This window comes from Vespa velutina, chromosome 16 (assembly GCF_912470025.1).
Source record: "Vespa velutina chromosome 16, iVesVel2.1, whole genome shotgun sequence".
NCBI lineage: Eukaryota > Metazoa > Arthropoda > Insecta > Hymenoptera > Vespidae > Vespa > Vespa velutina.
In genome coordinates this window covers 5018118-5033394 of record NC_062203.1, presented here as the reverse complement: position 1 = coordinate 5033394, position 15277 = coordinate 5018118, and the positions used below count along the sequence as shown (strand labels likewise).

At 28.5% G+C, this 15277-nt stretch overlaps 6 protein-coding genes across 16 annotated transcripts; 3 read left to right on the top strand and 3 right to left on the bottom strand.

Annotated features, from left to right (window-relative positions):
• Positions 1-359: 359 nt before the first annotated feature.
• On the top strand, positions 360-3391 carry LOC124954901 (dual specificity mitogen-activated protein kinase kinase 6). 3 transcript variants are annotated; one of them, XM_047508528.1, is made up of 7 exons: positions 360-497; positions 703-889; positions 1009-1174; positions 1352-1588; positions 2042-2221; positions 2317-2534; positions 2636-3391. In XM_047508528.1, the coding sequence occupies exons 2-7, from the start codon at positions 825-827 to the stop codon at positions 2778-2780; spliced, it is 1011 nt and encodes a 336-aa protein (XP_047364484.1). In that variant the 5' UTR covers positions 360-497; positions 703-824; the 3' UTR covers positions 2781-3391. The 3 variants fall into 3 exon arrangements, with proteins under 3 accessions (XP_047364484.1, XP_047364485.1, XP_047364483.1); XM_047508529.1 differs by having other exon boundaries at positions 380-497; positions 772-889; XM_047508527.1 differs by having other exon boundaries at positions 402-621.
• LOC124954906 (phosphomannomutase) lies at positions 1970-6165 on the bottom strand. Of its 5 annotated transcripts, XM_047508543.1 has the most exons (6): positions 5889-6165; positions 5243-5250; positions 4918-4999; positions 4608-4802; positions 4276-4543; positions 1970-4158 (listed from the first exon to the last, which is right to left on the bottom strand). In XM_047508543.1, the coding sequence occupies exons 3-6, from the start codon at positions 4975-4977 to the stop codon at positions 3893-3895; spliced, it is 789 nt and encodes a 262-aa protein (XP_047364499.1). In that variant the 5' UTR covers positions 4978-4999; positions 5243-5250; positions 5889-6165; the 3' UTR covers positions 1970-3892. The 5 variants fall into 5 exon arrangements, with proteins under 5 accessions (XP_047364499.1, XP_047364494.1, XP_047364498.1 ...); XM_047508538.1 differs by lacking the exon at positions 5243-5250; XM_047508542.1 differs by lacking the exon at positions 5243-5250 and having other exon boundaries at positions 4918-5021; positions 5893-6165.
• LOC124954902 (beta-1,3-galactosyltransferase 6) lies at positions 3523-7754 on the top strand. The gene is made up of 2 exons (XM_047508530.1): positions 3523-7085; positions 7150-7754. Exons 1-2 carry the CDS (start codon positions 6373-6375, stop codon positions 7433-7435), a joined length of 999 nt encoding a protein of 332 aa, XP_047364486.1. The 5' UTR covers positions 3523-6372; the 3' UTR covers positions 7436-7754.
• Positions 7755-8102: 348 nt separating this feature from the next.
• On the bottom strand, positions 8103-10205 carry LOC124954905 (inhibitor of growth protein 5). 2 transcript variants are annotated; one of them, XR_007102705.1, is made up of 5 exons: positions 10010-10205; positions 9249-9701; positions 8990-9168; positions 8692-8897; positions 8103-8603 (listed from the first exon to the last, which is right to left on the bottom strand). XR_007102705.1 is itself a non-coding variant. In XM_047508537.1 (4 exons), the coding sequence occupies exons 1-4, from the start codon at positions 10146-10148 to the stop codon at positions 8796-8798; spliced, it is 873 nt and encodes a 290-aa protein (XP_047364493.1). In that variant the 5' UTR covers positions 10149-10204; the 3' UTR covers positions 8103-8795. The 2 variants fall into 2 exon arrangements, 1 of the variants encoding a protein (XP_047364493.1); XM_047508537.1 differs by having other exon boundaries at positions 8103-8897; positions 10010-10204.
• Positions 10206-10630: 425 nt separating this feature from the next.
• Positions 10631-12741, top strand: LOC124954911 (synaptobrevin homolog YKT6). Of its 4 annotated transcripts, XM_047508562.1 has the most exons (6): positions 10631-10892; positions 11007-11094; positions 11160-11217; positions 11374-11569; positions 11694-11965; positions 12150-12741. In XM_047508562.1, the coding sequence occupies exons 4-6, from the start codon at positions 11380-11382 to the stop codon at positions 12288-12290; spliced, it is 603 nt and encodes a 200-aa protein (XP_047364518.1). In that variant the 5' UTR covers positions 10631-10892; positions 11007-11094; positions 11160-11217; positions 11374-11379; the 3' UTR covers positions 12291-12741. The 4 variants fall into 4 exon arrangements, with proteins under 4 accessions (XP_047364518.1, XP_047364517.1, XP_047364519.1 ...); XM_047508561.1 differs by lacking the exon at positions 11160-11217; XM_047508563.1 differs by lacking the exons at positions 11007-11094; positions 11160-11217.
• A 430-nt stretch (positions 12742-13171) lies between these two features.
• On the bottom strand, positions 13172-15254 carry LOC124954898 (NADH dehydrogenase [ubiquinone] 1 alpha subcomplex subunit 10, mitochondrial). The gene is made up of 4 exons (XM_047508520.1): positions 15018-15254; positions 14146-14784; positions 13663-14055; positions 13172-13443 (listed from the first exon to the last, which is right to left on the bottom strand). The coding sequence occupies exons 1-4, from the start codon at positions 15084-15086 to the stop codon at positions 13312-13314; spliced, it is 1233 nt and encodes a 410-aa protein (XP_047364476.1). The 5' UTR covers positions 15087-15254; the 3' UTR covers positions 13172-13311.
• Between the last annotated feature and the right edge of the window lie 23 nt (positions 15255-15277).

The following is a 15277-nucleotide window of genomic DNA, read 5'->3' as shown; positions in this document are numbered from 1 at the left end:
AAAAGCAAGAATGAAAGTGTATAAGGATAATTTACAAAAGAGGAATAGAAATTGAATTTTGTAACATTTCAAAATGTTATTAATATTCCCTTCCCGAAAATTTCTTTAAAAACGTACGTAACCGTTAATCAGAAATGTTACATATCAATTATGTATATATATTTATAATGCAAATTGGTAATGATTTTCCACATCATGGTAAAAAAAAGGATCAGTAACGTTTGTAAGCATTTGTATGAAATTTCTATAAATTCATCTTGGAATCTTTGATCAGTAATTATATTTAAGTGGACCAATCAAGAGAATGGTAAGGAAATGATATTTTAAAAGATGTCTACATATTCAAAGGTCGAATATCGTAATTAATCGAATATCGTAAGTAATCGTTATTCTGGCAGCACTGATCCTTGTGAACACCTTCAGTCTATCATTTAAGTTTGTGAAAAACTTCATATTTGGGCAACGGATCTTTGGAATTTTATCGTTACCCTCCTTAGGTAACGTAATGTTTTTCTCTAGGTAGAAATAAAAATGGATTATGCTCTATTGATCGAAGTAATAAGAAAATCACAATTTTTTCTACAATTGTCTATTCTCATCAATGCACTCAGAAGATATTTTGTATGGAATAACCTAACATCATCTTTATATTATAGATGAGATGCTTGATGGAAATTTAATATTTCCTTTTTATCTTTACAGATAATTTATATCTCAGATATAAATTAGTATGTTCTAATGGAAATAAACATGAATTTTACTTATATATAGGAGTCATTAAATTTCCCGATAGGCATATAAAGGCATTTCTTCAGCATAACACCATGGCTTTTCGAAAAGGAAAACGGAACTTGAAATTGCAAGTCTCTGATGAAGCTCTTGCTCCTGTGTATGTAATAACGTGATTATAAAAAAAAAAAAAAAAAGAAAAAAATATTTATATAAAAATATAAATTCATATATAGAACTTGTGTATGTGTGTGTGTGTGTTTGTGTGTGTTATAATAGGACACCTCCAAGAAATTTAGATAAAAGAACTACGATAACTATAGGCGAGAAAACATTTGTCGTAGAGGCAGATGATTTAGAGACATTGTGTATACTTGGACGCGGGGCTTATGGCGTTGTCGATAAAATGCGACATAAACAAAGTGGTACCATCATGGCAGTTAAGGTAAAAGAAAAATTATAACTTAGATGTATCATTTATTTATTAACATTGATGTATATTTTGGAGCCAAATATGTTTATATTATGAGATAAATAATTTAAGATAATTTTTATATATATATATATATACATACATATACATACATATACATATATATACATATATATATATCACACACAGAGGATAACTGCCACGGTCAACACGCAAGAACAGAAACGTTTACTTATGGATTTGGATATTTCTATGCGTAGTTCGGCGTGTCCTTATACTGTACAATTCTATGGAGCATTGTTTAGAGAAGGCGATGTCTGGATATGTATGGAGGTGATGGACATGAGTCTTGATAAATTTTATACAAAAGTTTACAAACATGGACGTGCAATTCCAGAGGATATCTTAGGAAAAGTGGCATTTGCTGTAAGGATTGCAATTTTAAAACTATATATAATTAAATATGTTTATAGTTTTATCTGTATATGTATCAAATTAAAGTCCATTTTGTCTGATAACTTTTTTTAAGAGAAATTTTTTTAAGAGAGATTAAATTGAAACACAATTTTGGTATGTTTGTGTTCAAACTTTTGATACTTATCAATAGGGCCTAGATATGGTATATGCAGTTTATAGCCAATTGTTGTTAAGACAGTGCTCTCATTCACACATCCACTTCCATTGCTCCTTTTCTTAAACCTGATGTTGTACACTGAGATGCTGTAATAGGATGAGCTGGCTGAGTTAATGAAACTGGATAAAGGCATGAACGGGGCGGGTAAAGGGATGCATTGGTGTAACCTTTACTCATTGTTAACATAAAAATTTTATGCAAATTTATTGATAAAATCATTTCATCGTTACGTTTTATCGTTACAGGTAGTTAGCGCATTGCATTATCTCTATTCGAAACTAAGGGTTATACATAGAGATGTCAAGCCCAGTAATATTCTCATTAATCGAGAGGGTGAAGTTAAAATCTGTGATTTTGGAATTTCTGGTTACCTTGTTGATTCCGTTGCTAAAACTATAGACGCTGGATGTAAACCATACATGGCTGTACGTTTCTATATGTGTTTTATCATTTTTTGTCTTTTCCTTCCTCCTTCTTTTTTTCCTCCTTCGATACATTCTTTATCATTATCTTTTTTTAGCCAGAAAGGATAGATCCATCAGGAAATCCTTCACAGTATGACATCAGATCTGATGTCTGGTCTTTAGGAATTTCTCTTGTCGAATTAGCTACAGGAAAGTTTCCTTATGAATCATGGGGTACACCATTTGAACAATTAAAACAAGTTGTTAAAGACGAAGCACCAAAATTACCTTCTGGCAAGTTCTCATCTAGTTTTGAAGAATTTATTAACAAATGGTAATTAAGGAAATCTGCTTATAAATAGGATCATTTTCAATAATTCATTAAAAATCTTATATGACATAACATAAAAGTATATTCAAACAATAACTTTTCAGTTTGATGAAGGACTATACTGCTCGTCCAAATTACAGTCAACTTCTGGAGCTCAGTTTCATTAAAGAACATGCAAAAAAAGATACCGATGTCGCTGAGTTCGTCGGACAAATTCTAGATTTACCCGAACTCGAGCAACTTGCATAGTACATATAAGAATTACTCATGTAGAGTTTATATCATAACTCTAATGTACATTTGTACTTCACAATGAAGTCATTTAATTTTATTTTTGCGCGTTCTATTATACATATTAAAATTATTCTCGTATTGCAATTTGATCTTAAAGTAAAGAGGTACAAAAGTACAACTTTTAATTATTAAATCATTCTCTGTATTGAATCATTATACATTTTTCGATCCGCATTAAGTTAAGTGGTGATGGATCGAGATATGTAAATATTTACTAATATTTTCTACACAATCTGATAATATAAATTTACTTCTTTATATCACATTTCTGCATAATTAGCGGTAAACTACGTGAAATCTTATAATACATCCATTTTCTGAAGCATTTGGATTCATATTGTACCTTTATGACGTTCATGCAGCCTAAGTAATTGATAATACTTTGATTATAATAAAGTTGCTTGAAAGAAAGAAATTAAAAAGAAAATTCTTAGTAAATTCATCTTTATAAATCTTTAATAAATGAGCATTTTGTGTATCATCACTTCTTCAGTTATTTAAAACCAATAACTTAATTAAAAAGCATTCGTGGAAATGATATGATCAAATATATATTTCTTATTATACGTTCTCTAAAATTATTGTAAAACCACTTGATTTTTGATAAATGATAATCTATATTGTTATATATATATATATATATATGTATAATATACATATACATATACATATATATGTTTTATATAAAGCACACAAATAGTTAATTACAAATTAAGAATTTTATTTGCTTCATTATTAAAATAATTCTTATTTCATTAGCTTGTATGAAAAACATGAATTGTTAAAATTTCATACAAGCACGTGAATTGTATATATTTATATTTTAATACAATACGGTGTGTAATATACACAATGGGAGATATATTTTATTTAACATTTGAAGTGTATAATAACAATTAATGAATTCTTTATTTATTATAATTCACTTTTGAAATAGAATAGAAAAAGTTTATGGAGAATATATTGGAAAAGAATCTACCATTTGATATTAATATTTTCTTTATATTGAAAATTTGGCATAATATTTAACATCTTAATATTTACAAGAAAAATTTGTACGGTGTAACTTATACGCATTGCATTGGTATTGCCATTTGTTCCTTTTCCTTATTCTCTTTAACAAGAGTTGTAAGGATATTTAGTTGATTAATTGTATCTTCAGGACCAGTTACACGATGTCCAACAGTTAAATCACTTTCATAAATTTCGTGATCATTGCCACCGATCGTTGTTTTATCACCAAAAAAATGTATTTCCTCATAGCCTTGTATATGTCTTAAACAATACGTTTTATCCCAACCAACTGGGAACACATCGAAAGATATTTGTCCACCTTTTAAGTTGAAAAGTAATGCATTATAATGAATAATTTATATGGATTAAATAAATAGGTGTGTGTGTGTGTGTGTGTTAATATACACATGTACGTATGAAACAAAAAATTACTTGCCTATGCTATATGTCAAGGCCAAATTAGGAAACTCTTTCTTAAGTGCTTGTATGAATTTTTGACGCACTTGATTTTCTATGTCATATTCATAAAATTGTTCACGTTCTTCCTTTGTACAATTACGTCCGACTGGTGAAATGTTAAGCATGCCAGTTCTAAACTCTATGAAAGTTCCACGTTTAAAAGGTAGTTTAAGTTCTGATACATATTTTAATGAGAAATTTATTACATCTTGTAGTGCATCTTCTCCAATCATATTTTGAATTGTCTATAAAAATATTGAAACATCAATATATATAATATAATTGATAAATAAATGATTTATCAAATACCTGTGACGGTAATAAATTGCCATCCCTGAAAGCAACGAGTCCATTTTCTGCAAAAATGTATTTATATTTCTCAAATATATTTTCACTACCAAGTTGTTCCTTAATTTTATTCAAATCTGATCCACTAACTACGGCAATGTCAAAATCTTTTTTCAAAACGGTCAAAAGAAATTTCTCCACATTGCTTTTGATTGGCTAGAAGTAATCATAAACACGTATTATTTATAATGAATAAAACAAACAAAAAAATCAAAAATTAAAAATAAGAACGTAATAAAACAATATGTATACGATATAATTAATATCATACTTGTCTTGGTTCAGTTAAAGTGCCATCTATATCAAATAAACATATAATTTTTTTTGACATCCTAATAGTTTCTTCCAATAATCTGAAACATGTGTGTGTGATATGTAAAGAGAAGAAAAAAAAATCAAACAAATATAATACATATAGGGCGTAAAGGTATACACACGCGCGCGCGTGAAATCAGGAATGCCGAGAAGAGCAGAAAATATAGAAACGACTCAATTATATTACGACATTGGTAAAGATAAAATAGAAAAAATAGTGCCTATCGCATTGTCGATAATATGTTTATTTCAATATTATAATATCGTAAATAAAATCTTACCGTGTCCTCTATAGCGATATATTTAAGCTGTCAGTCCACGTCACGCAAATCGAACTAATTTAGATGTTTGGTCGAAGGAGTTTATGCTTAATTCTTTTAATTAATTGTATAAATTGTGTAATCTCAAAATGTCGATAAGGCATAGAAAAAATAAATTCCTAAATCTATTATTTGTAAATCTTTCGAAAGGATCGAGTGAAAACTTTTTGAAATGTCAGAACATATGTAAAGAAAAATGTCCACGTTTACGCGTCGCTCTCTTATACCATCACGTGTTATTATTCCCAAAGTATGAATTTACACGCGTATACGTTATCTTATCAATCCTATTTCATACATTTCTACAAATGCGATCAATGTCGAGAGAAAAAAAATTAATAAGAACTAATTGGATGATAAAGAGATATTAATGAAGACCCATTAATAATAGGAATGCCATATTATCGTGACAATTCGATCTATTTTACTAAAATTGTCTCTTCTTTTACTTTCCAAGTTTTTAAATATTAAAAAATCTAGTTTCTAGAGGCACTCCAGATGCATAAACTAATTCGACGTAATTGCATAAATAATTATATATTCTTAAAATTTAAATTTTATTATTCTTAAAATTAATGCTTTTTAAAAAAAAGAAATCCAAACTAACTTATCTTTTGGCGTCGATGTAAGTTTTATCTTTTTTTAATTCACAATTTAAATCCAATTATTGCATACATTTATCGGTTTTACAAGTTGAAAAAATAATAAACAAGTGCATTTTATTACTTATTCACTATAATTCAACATTTAATATATTCACATCGCAAAAATTGTCAAAGGTAAAATTATCAAAGAACCACATTTTGTTTATTCATTTTTATCGCTTTTTATATCTACGTATAGAAAGACTGCGTACGAGACCTCCTGCCTCCTGCTTGCTATCTTTCACGTCATCTATTCAGATGTCGCCACATTTGTGACACATATGCTGCCATCTGGAAAGCCGACCTGAAAGTTTTGAATCGTATTGCTAAAGGAACGAAGTAAAATGTAAAATGTAAAATTTAACGTTTCTATCGGGCGTAATAATTTTGTAATAATAGCATGACAAGAGGCATGCTTTTGGTCTCTTTAAAATTACCTCTTAAATAATGCTTATCTGTCGTAATGTAAGAAATGCGTTCGTAACAATGTTAACAAAAAACTATCATTTAAGAATCAATATACCGACGTTACTTGTTACATTTTCTTTTCTTTTCTTATGCGTACATTATTTATCATCCGCGAAGTGTTCGTCCAGCGATCAAATGATCCAAGATAAATCCAAATTCAGGCTAATAATATTAATTCTAACGAGTCCAGAAAATTTAGAGCAAAGAGATACTGTTAGGAAAACGTGGCTTTCCGAAAAACATGCATCGGTAAAGCATCTTTTTGCAGTGGGAACATTGGATGTTCTACCCGAACAAAGAGATACGTTATTGTCCGAGAAACAAAAATTTAACGATTTACTTTTGTTACCGAAGTTACAAGATTCTTATAGGACTTTGACGAAGAAACTTCTGTACTCTCTTAAAGAGATTTATGAATATTACGATTTTGATTATTTACTTAAGTGCGACGACGACACATTCGTTCTTGTACATAAAATATTAAGGGAATTAGACAAATGGCAAAATAAAAGTACAAAGAGAGAATTGTATTGGGGCTTCTTCAATGGAAAAGCACAAGTGAAAAGGAGCGGACCATGGAAAGAAATGGATTGGATCTTATGCGATTATTATTTGCCATATGCGTTAGGCGGTGGATATATTTTATCATATAATCTTATCCAGTTCATTATTAGTAATATGGAAATTCTTAAGTAAGTATTTTTTTTTAAATATTCTTTTGTCATTAGGAAAGATATATTATCATATTTTTTTCAGACTGCACAATTCAGAAGATGTCTCTGTTGGATTATGGCTTGCACCATTAGCAAATATAGAAAGAAAGCATGACGTACGCTTTGATACAGAATATAGATCACGTGGTTGTTCTAATCAATACATAGTTATGCATAAGCAAACCATACGAAATATGAGAAATATGTATGAATATTATCAAGCTTCTGGAGCACTTTGTCCTAAAGAAATTAGAAATCGTATGAGTTACAGATATAATTGGACTGTACCACCTAGTCAGTGTTGCACTAGACAAACAGGAATTCCTTAATATAATAAGTATTCCTATTGTTCTATATTCTATTCTAGTCTCTTAAAATTATCTTTTCAAACTTTGCTTTGCTAATGATGTATTATACATATATATAAAAGTCAACTCAGTTTGTGATATTACTGGGTTATAAGACATGTAATTTGATACCTAATTAAAGTTTGAGATATACATTATTAGTATTTCTTAATATGATTCAGCTACTTTTATAGCGAGATCATATCTGTACATAGATGTTGTAAATATTTTGTAATAGAGGACTAGTAATGGAAAATTTCTATTTATGTAAGTCAAATATATTTTTCTTGATTATGCACAATTTATTCTATTCATTTACTTAAGGAAAACTTATTCCGTTCTATGTCGTATGCATTTATAAAATATTAAAAACAATTATCTCATTATTTGCATCTATACATCAACTTACCTCATATATTTTTGTCTTTCCATTGAATGTTACATCATTTTAGATATTTTACAAAAGGCCAGACTGTGTGTGTGTGTGTGCGCGCGCGGGCGTGTGTGTAGATATATATATATGAAGAAAATATCTTTTAAAAGAATTCTGGTAGATATTGTGAATCACCCACACATAAACCTTGTAGCGATCGATGCTTCTTTTTGTATCTCTTTTATATCGATCATTGAAGAAGAAAAAGCCATAACGTAAGATTGTACATATATTTCATAAAACCCTTGTATTATAATAGATGATTTGTGACTCAAAATCCTTGTTTCTGCAAATTAAATATACATATATATATATACATATATATATACTTTTCTTTTTGTTTAATTAGATAAATTTAATTTTTAATTTGCTTCAACAACATAAAACTTATTCAGATTAATTTCATATATATTTAAAAAATATAATAACTGTATTTACCATGTTATAGGAAAACATTTTCGTTATAAGCAAATCACAGACATTCAAAAAGCGATTAAAGACAAAGGTCTTACGCATAAGAAATATAGATCTATCATATTTTGAATTATAATTAAGTAATTACTTCAAAAAATTAAAAATTATAAAACAAAATAAGAAGTAAAATTATGGCTAATCTCAAACTTCCATCTTCTGCGATATGCTGCTCCATGCTTTCATTACAATAAAAATTAATGAGTTGTTTGTGATTATCTCAAATCAATTAAACCCTGCGTTTATCTGAAAACAAAAAATAGTTTTCTATCGCAGGATTACTCATCAATTTTGAATGCAATAAAAATACAGGGCTTTCTATATTTTTTCATACAAATAAATTTTAATTTATGTTCAATCACTAATTTTAGAACTGGCGTATGACGAAGTTCTTTCTTCTTTAAAAATTTCTTAATACAACTGTATCTCCTTTGGCATTCATTTCTTTTTCCTATCCTGCGTACATTTAGGACAATACCACTTTCCTTTTGGCTTAGTGGTTAAACCAACGCAGGCAAAATGGAACCATTCGATAGGACACTAGAAATAAATAAAATTTAATTTATTATATAATTTTGATAAAAGAGAGTCGGAGAGTGCTTTGTTCTTAATACTATTATAGATTAACTTACATCCGGATTATCACAGCCTATCATTTCTCCATACGATACTTGATGACACAAACAATAAGTTGGTTCATTAGGATCCACTGGCATATCCAAAACATCAGCGGGATGACCAAGTGTGGTGGAATCTACTTGAGCACCGCTTCCAACAGCTCCAGCCGAAGAAGCTGATGCAACTGAACCACCTGTTGTATAATAATATAAAATTCAAACATTTTATATTATATTATATTTTATTTGATTACAAAGAGATAGACAAACATACCCTTCTTTTGTTTTTTCCTAGCACTTTTAGATTCATCCTCGCTACTAGCTCCAGCTGTGCCTTTCTTCCGTTTTTCTTTCTCCTTTAATTTTTTCCTTCCCTTTTTAGTAGAAGTACTCTCTTCTTGGGCTCTGCTATTATTTAAAGCTTTATCCTGTATCTCTGCTTCGAACCTCGCAAGATCAGAATCTAACCTTCGAATATGCTTATCTACAAGTTCATATGTTTGAATCGCTAATTGAACCTTATCGTCGCCATATTCTTTAGCTTTATTAAATAAACTCTGAATATGAGACAGCTGTTCTTTCTTTTTTTCTGTTGACTCCTTCTTTATATTCATTAAATAATCATCTGCTAGTTTATCTATCTCTTTCATAAGTCCTTGGGCTCTTGCATCCAAATCTCGCATTAACGTAAAATTTCTTTGTAATTCAATTGGTAAATGTTCTAAACCTACAAAAGAATGTTTACCATTAAAAATTGAATTTCTCTGTATTTCTATATTTAAATATATGTACACACACGCATATTGTATAATAGATATTACGCATGATATGGAGTATATGAAAATATATTTTTTCTTAACATTGATTGCACGAATATAAATTTATCATGTTGTTATTACTTTGCTAATATATAAAAGCACGCAATAGGAATTACACAATAAACCTCATAAGATATTTAATATGAAATATTTAATATTGAAATTTTTACTTTTGACAACTCTATTAATTTTAATATTCTCTAATTTTAATACTCACTGTCCAAATAATGCTCTAGATAAAGCGCCGTGGTCATGTTTTTTTCTTTCTTTTTTTTTTTTTGAGTACAATTTACAATACAATAATGATCTCTTCTTAATGAAATGTCAATATAAAAACCAGCACGAGATACTTTCATGCATCATTGTCAAAAAAAAAAAAAAAAAATGATCCCCATATAAATGAACGATCGATGGTCGTCAATGATAGAAAGCGATGGACATTATTATTGTCATGGGTGCCAATCATTGGACGTTAACGGTTACGGCGCGAATTTTTAAAAAGCACTGTTTAGATTATTTGTTATCGCTTATACCATAATACTTTTATTATAAGATCTATAAAAATTAATTTAAACAATAAAGTGTGTAAATACGCATTAAAAGATATTTCTAACAACTCTTTATATATTGAGATCTTAGATTCGATCGATATATCGGTTCTGTTGTTATTAATTAAAATTTTATTACATAATAATAAGTAAAAAATATCGATATGTATCATTCTTTATGAAATACTATCACCAAAGTTTACGATATTAATCTATAATTTATTCATACTTAAAGAAGATTTGTAAAAATTTTTGAAAGAGGTAATTTTTGAAATGAGATGTTCATGTTGAGAACCACCGTTGAAGATACAAAATGGCTGCCTCCGTTTTTCATCAGACTGGAATAGATGAACACGTAGCTGATAATAACAATGGTTCATCAATAAACATTTAGAACAGAAAAGGCATTGTTAGTACTACGACTACTATATTGGTACAAATATTGCATGATTGACATTGTGAAACTTTCGACAGTTGTACCTAATATATATGTATATACACACATATACATATATATATATATAGAGAGAGAGAAAAGTTCTTTTATTTGAGGTATGTCTCTGGCATAATTATATACTATTTTTTTCTTTTTATGACGAAAGCAAAAATACATAATAAGAAAGTTAGCAATGGTACATTTTTCTTTTCTTTTCTTTTCTTTTCTAGCTTGTAAGATGTACATGGTATTATTTTCCTAAATTTTATATATTTATTGATTAACAGCAAATTGAATCTTTATTCGTGTTAATAACAGGTTAGTACCATAAATAGAATATATCTTTAGAATGTGTCAATTTTAGTAAAATAATTATGTTATAGCATTGTTAAGCTGGCTAATTTTTAACATAAATGTAATCATAATTTTGATAAGAAGAAGGTAATTCTATATTTATTCATTTTATAAATATAAATTTTACTATATTGGGATTTTATTTATTTTCTTAGTAAATAAATAAATAAATGAAGAAATAAGTAAATAAATGTGTACATATTTATACATGTGAATTATAAGACATCTGAATATATATTTCAGTTTAAAATGGTCAAGTTATACGCATTAACAATTTTATATAAAAATCCAACTTCGGCAATCGCTTTGAAGGCTGCTTATGACGTTGAATCATTCTCATTTTTTCAAAAAGGCAGTATAAAGGAATTTATGGGGTTTGTCAGCAAGACTATCGTTGAAAGAACTCAAATAAGTGCTAGGCAGAGTGTGAAAGAAGGAGGTAATAAACAAAAGTCTTAATACAAAATTCATTTACACTTTATTAATATTATACATAATATATATAGATTTAATAATTTCCTGATAGATTTGTTGAGTTCTCAATGGAAATGATTTTTCAACAGAATATATGTGCCATGTTTATGTTCGTGCGGATAACTTAGCAGGAGTTCTTATCTCAGACCACGAGTATCCTAGAAGAGTATCTCATACCTTGATAACAAAAATCTTAGATGAGTTTGTAGCAAAATATGCACCTTCGACGTGGCCAACATTGAAGGAGGTTACAACTGATTTTCCTCAAATAAATGTTTATTTGGCAAAATATCAGGATCCTAATGAAGCAGATTCACTTATGAAGATGCAAAATGATTTAGATGAAACCAAAATTATCTTGGTAAGCACATTGAATATTAAAATTACATTATAGATGACAAGGTGTAACGTAAAATGCTGCTTTTGTACATAAAGAATGCCACTTAGTGTTCTAAGAGTTATCTTGACAAACATTATCTTGTACAAAACTGTATGTATAAATCATTTCTTTTTTTCCTCTCATTACGTCTATCATTATTTTTCAGCATAATACACTCAAGGCTGTTCTCCAAAGAGGTGAAAAGCTAGATGATCTTGTTTCAAAATCAGAAGGACTTAGTGCCCAATCAAAAGCATTTTATAAAACGGCAAGGAAAACAAATTCTTGTTGTAGTTTAGCCCCATAAAAAAAAAATCCTTTCAATGATATTTGCTGATTATATTTTCTTGTATGTAGCTTGAATTGAATTAGCCATTTTCCACTGTTAAGAATAAGAATCGCTTTTAATTATAAACCTTAAATCTGGAAATTTTACATTAGAAAAATGAAAAAAAGGACCACTGCCGGTTGTGTATTAAATGAAATTAAATAATAACTAAAGTATATTTTACTAGTTTTTATCATTCTATTAATATAAAACGGTCCAATGTATTTACTATTATCAGAAATTATTTTGCTTTTTAAGAACTTTGTAAAGAAAGTGTCTCCTTATTCTATTTATTTCAGTTGGAAGTTACAATTACATTCCGATATTAAATAATTTACATGTAAAATTTTTTAATATAAACTTTAACACATTAACCAATTGGGATGACATGGAGAATAAATATTGTAGTATGATTATTGCTTGAACAGAATCTACTTGATATGTACCTGTTTATATATTCTGATTTTAATTGATGTCTTTCATATTAAAAAACATAACAGACATACAACACTGTATATTATAGTAATTATAAATGTTTGGATGTGTACGACATGTATAAATATCCATAGAATAATGTAAATGTGTTAATATTTTTCATATGAGAATTATTGCAGATAAAATAACATTTTCGCCTTTGTTATTATTGATAGCATGAAAAAATATTACTGCAGAATTAGGGTAAAATTTTCCGTTTATATATACACGCACGATATTTAAATATTTTTATTTATTTAAAATTATATCAACTCTCTCTCTCTCTCTCTCTCTCTCTCTCTCTCTCTCTCTCTCCCCCTCCCCCTCTTTGGCTGAATGAAATTTTATAATGATGATGCAATTAAGCGTTATAAAGATACAAAGTATAAATTTTTAGGTATTTATTTTCATATTCAAGTTTTCATTTAATATACTGTTACCTTTTCAATTCAATTTCTTCTTACTACAAAGAATTTACATAAGTAAATATCTAAATTAAAATAATTATTTTCACTTATGTCTGGATTCATTCAGTTGCTATAAGTTCCTTATGGGGTATCACTAAAGGTATAGTAGGACTACGTTCGTGTTTGAGCTTCCACAATACTTTGTCACCCATATCAGGATTATATCCTTCTGAGAATTCTGCACCAGGCATCTATACAAATACGATTTTAATCGTTATAAAATTATAATATTATTTTTACAAAAAAAGAGTAAAAAGATGTTATATAGTAAAATTAATAATTTTTTACATCGACTTACTGTTGTCAAACAAGTTGGTAACATTATTATTAAATGATTTAATTCTAATATAATATCTACAAAATTACTTATTATGTACATATTATATTGTAACAATCGATTATATATTTACCGATTCTTGCAAATTTACAATCTTTTTTGTATCACCAAAATAATACATTTCAGGAACTTCATAAAGTGGTACTATAGATTCCGTAATGATCAGAGATCTATTTCGATGGGAATACATATGTCTTGTGTCCTCCAATTCAGATAGATTTAAAAATACCCAATCGCTCAGCTTACTTGAATTTTGTTCATTAAAGTTAAAATCTATCCTTTCTATATCGTCGACGATATCTTCGATATTGCCACCATTTACCCAATCATACATTAATAAATATGCATGATTAGAAATTTGTGGTAAATAATCTTCTTTATATGCAGTTTCTATATCAGTGAGATATTTTGTCGTTAAAACTTCTGAATTTACTTCATAAGGTATACATCTTTTCTTTATTCTTTCCTGTACAATATTAAAGTAAATTTAGATCGTTATAATAGATATTTATATCTCATAAATATCTCATAAATAATTCAATCATAATACATTTACCTTAACAACATTGACTGGAACGTCCAAATAAATAACCAAATGAGGTTTCTTACAGTAACCCATTGTTGTTTTTAGAACTTCTTGGTAGAAATGACAACATTGACGATTCATATATCCTGCTTGATACATCGCATTCATAAATACAAAATCTGAATATAGACAACGATTAAGCACTACTCCTTCTCCGGTTGATAATACATGTAACAATGACTCTAGATAAGCGTCTAATTTTAACAGATAATGAGTAACTCGAAAAGCTGGCACGCATTTATGCTTTGGATTGGTTAAAAATGTTTCTATATCGCATGTTTGTAATTCCTCGGGCATTTGCGAATTTAAAGATCTTATATCAGAGCCATAAGCATTTTTATATAATAAATCAAACGATGGAGGTGGCATATATCCCATCTCAAGTTTTTTCGCCAATTCTCTGGCAAATTTATCTTTTCCAGCTGCTATAGGTCCTTCAACAACTATAATTCTGCTGTTCTCATCGTATCTTTCTATGGTGTACTCTAAGAAATTGAAGGGAGTATATTCTTTTTCTTGATAGGGAAAAAGTGGTGGTCGGGGTCGTTGGACTCTATTAATTTTTCCACTAATATGAGCTGTTTGTAATAAATTAGTGGTTTTTGATACCTGCGATCAGATTCATTAGTAATAGAGGTAAAAGTCAGCTAATTTATAAATGGATGATCATAATAGAGAAAAATGCAATCATTATATAGTGCATATATATAAATATATGTATATATATATATATATATATATATATATATTTATATGTACTATATTTATTATATTTTAATATCCCTAAAAATAATTCTGTACTACTCTATTCTAAAAAATGTATATTTTTCTGAAAGACTAACCTTACATAATCGATTAAATAAACCACTTAAGGAATGTTTATCAATGCACGTTCGAAAAATTGATGTCATGGTATTAAGATATATATGTAAATATTGTTAATAGAATGATAAACAATTATATTTTATGTGCGCAAACAAGAATCAAACATGATCTTGCGTTTAATCCTTCTAAATGGTACACTAGACCAACTGTACGCTGCCCTTTATGACGTTAACTTGAACGGAGCAGTATATCTCTAAGTAGCACTAATAGATAATCG

What these genes read in the sequence shown, in the direction of transcription:
- LOC124954911 (XM_047508563.1), top strand. Translation starts at nt 11,380, where the DNA reads ATGGTCAAGTTATACGCATTAACAATTTTATATAAAAATCCAACTTCG. An exon ending in GCAGAGTGTGAAAGAAGGAG is followed by an intron (nt 11,570 to 11,693) that starts GTAATAAACAAA and finishes ATTTTTCAACAG; the next exon opens with AATATATGTGCCATGTTTAT. An exon ending in ATGAAACCAAAATTATCTTG is followed by an intron (nt 11,966 to 12,149) that starts GTAAGCACATTG and finishes ATTATTTTTCAG; the next exon opens with CATAATACACTCAAGGCTGT.
- LOC124954898 (XM_047508520.1), bottom strand. Translation starts at nt 15,086, where the DNA reads ATGACATCAATTTTTCGAACGTGCATTGATAAACATTCCTTAAGTGGT. An exon ending in TTCCAGTCAATGTTGTTAAG is followed by an intron (nt 14,056 to 14,145) that starts GTAAATGTATTA and finishes AATATTGTACAG; the next exon opens with GAAAGAATAAAGAAAAGATG. An exon ending in TTGTAAATTTGCAAGAATCG is followed by an intron (nt 13,444 to 13,662) that starts GTAAATATATAA and finishes GTATTTGTATAG; the next exon opens with ATGCCTGGTGCAGAATTCTC.
- LOC124954905 (XM_047508537.1), bottom strand. Translation starts at nt 10,148, where the DNA reads ATGAAAGTATCTCGTGCTGGTTTTTATATTGACATTTCATTAAGAAGA. An exon ending in TAGGAAAAAACAAAAGAAGG is followed by an intron (nt 9,169 to 9,248) that starts GTATGTTTGTCT and finishes ATTATACAACAG; the next exon opens with GTGGTTCAGTTGCATCAGCT. An exon ending in TAGGCTGTGATAATCCGGAT is followed by an intron (nt 8,898 to 8,989) that starts GTAAGTTAATCT and finishes ATTTATTTCTAG; the next exon opens with TGTCCTATCGAATGGTTCCA.
- LOC124954902 (XM_047508530.1), top strand. Translation starts at nt 6,373, where the DNA reads ATGCTTATCTGTCGTAATGTAAGAAATGCGTTCGTAACAATGTTAACA. An exon ending in AGTAATATGGAAATTCTTAA is followed by an intron (nt 7,086 to 7,149) that starts GTAAGTATTTTT and finishes TATTTTTTTCAG; the next exon opens with ACTGCACAATTCAGAAGATG.
- LOC124954901 (XM_047508528.1), top strand. Translation starts at nt 825, where the DNA reads ATGGCTTTTCGAAAAGGAAAACGGAACTTGAAATTGCAAGTCTCTGAT. An exon ending in GATGAAGCTCTTGCTCCTGT is followed by an intron (nt 890 to 1,008) that starts GTATGTAATAAC and finishes GTGTTATAATAG; the next exon opens with GACACCTCCAAGAAATTTAG. An exon ending in GATGTAAACCATACATGGCT is followed by an intron (nt 2,222 to 2,316) that starts GTACGTTTCTAT and finishes ATCTTTTTTTAG; the next exon opens with CCAGAAAGGATAGATCCATC.
- LOC124954906 (XM_047508543.1), bottom strand. Translation starts at nt 4,977, where the DNA reads ATGTCAAAAAAAATTATATGTTTATTTGATATAGATGGCACTTTAACT. An exon ending in CTTTAACTGAACCAAGACAA is followed by an intron (nt 4,803 to 4,917) that starts GTATGATATTAA and finishes GATTACTTCTAG; the next exon opens with CCAATCAAAAGCAATGTGGA. An exon ending in GGCCTTGACATATAGCATAG is followed by an intron (nt 4,159 to 4,275) that starts GCAAGTAATTTT and finishes TCAACTTAAAAG; the next exon opens with GTGGACAAATATCTTTCGAT.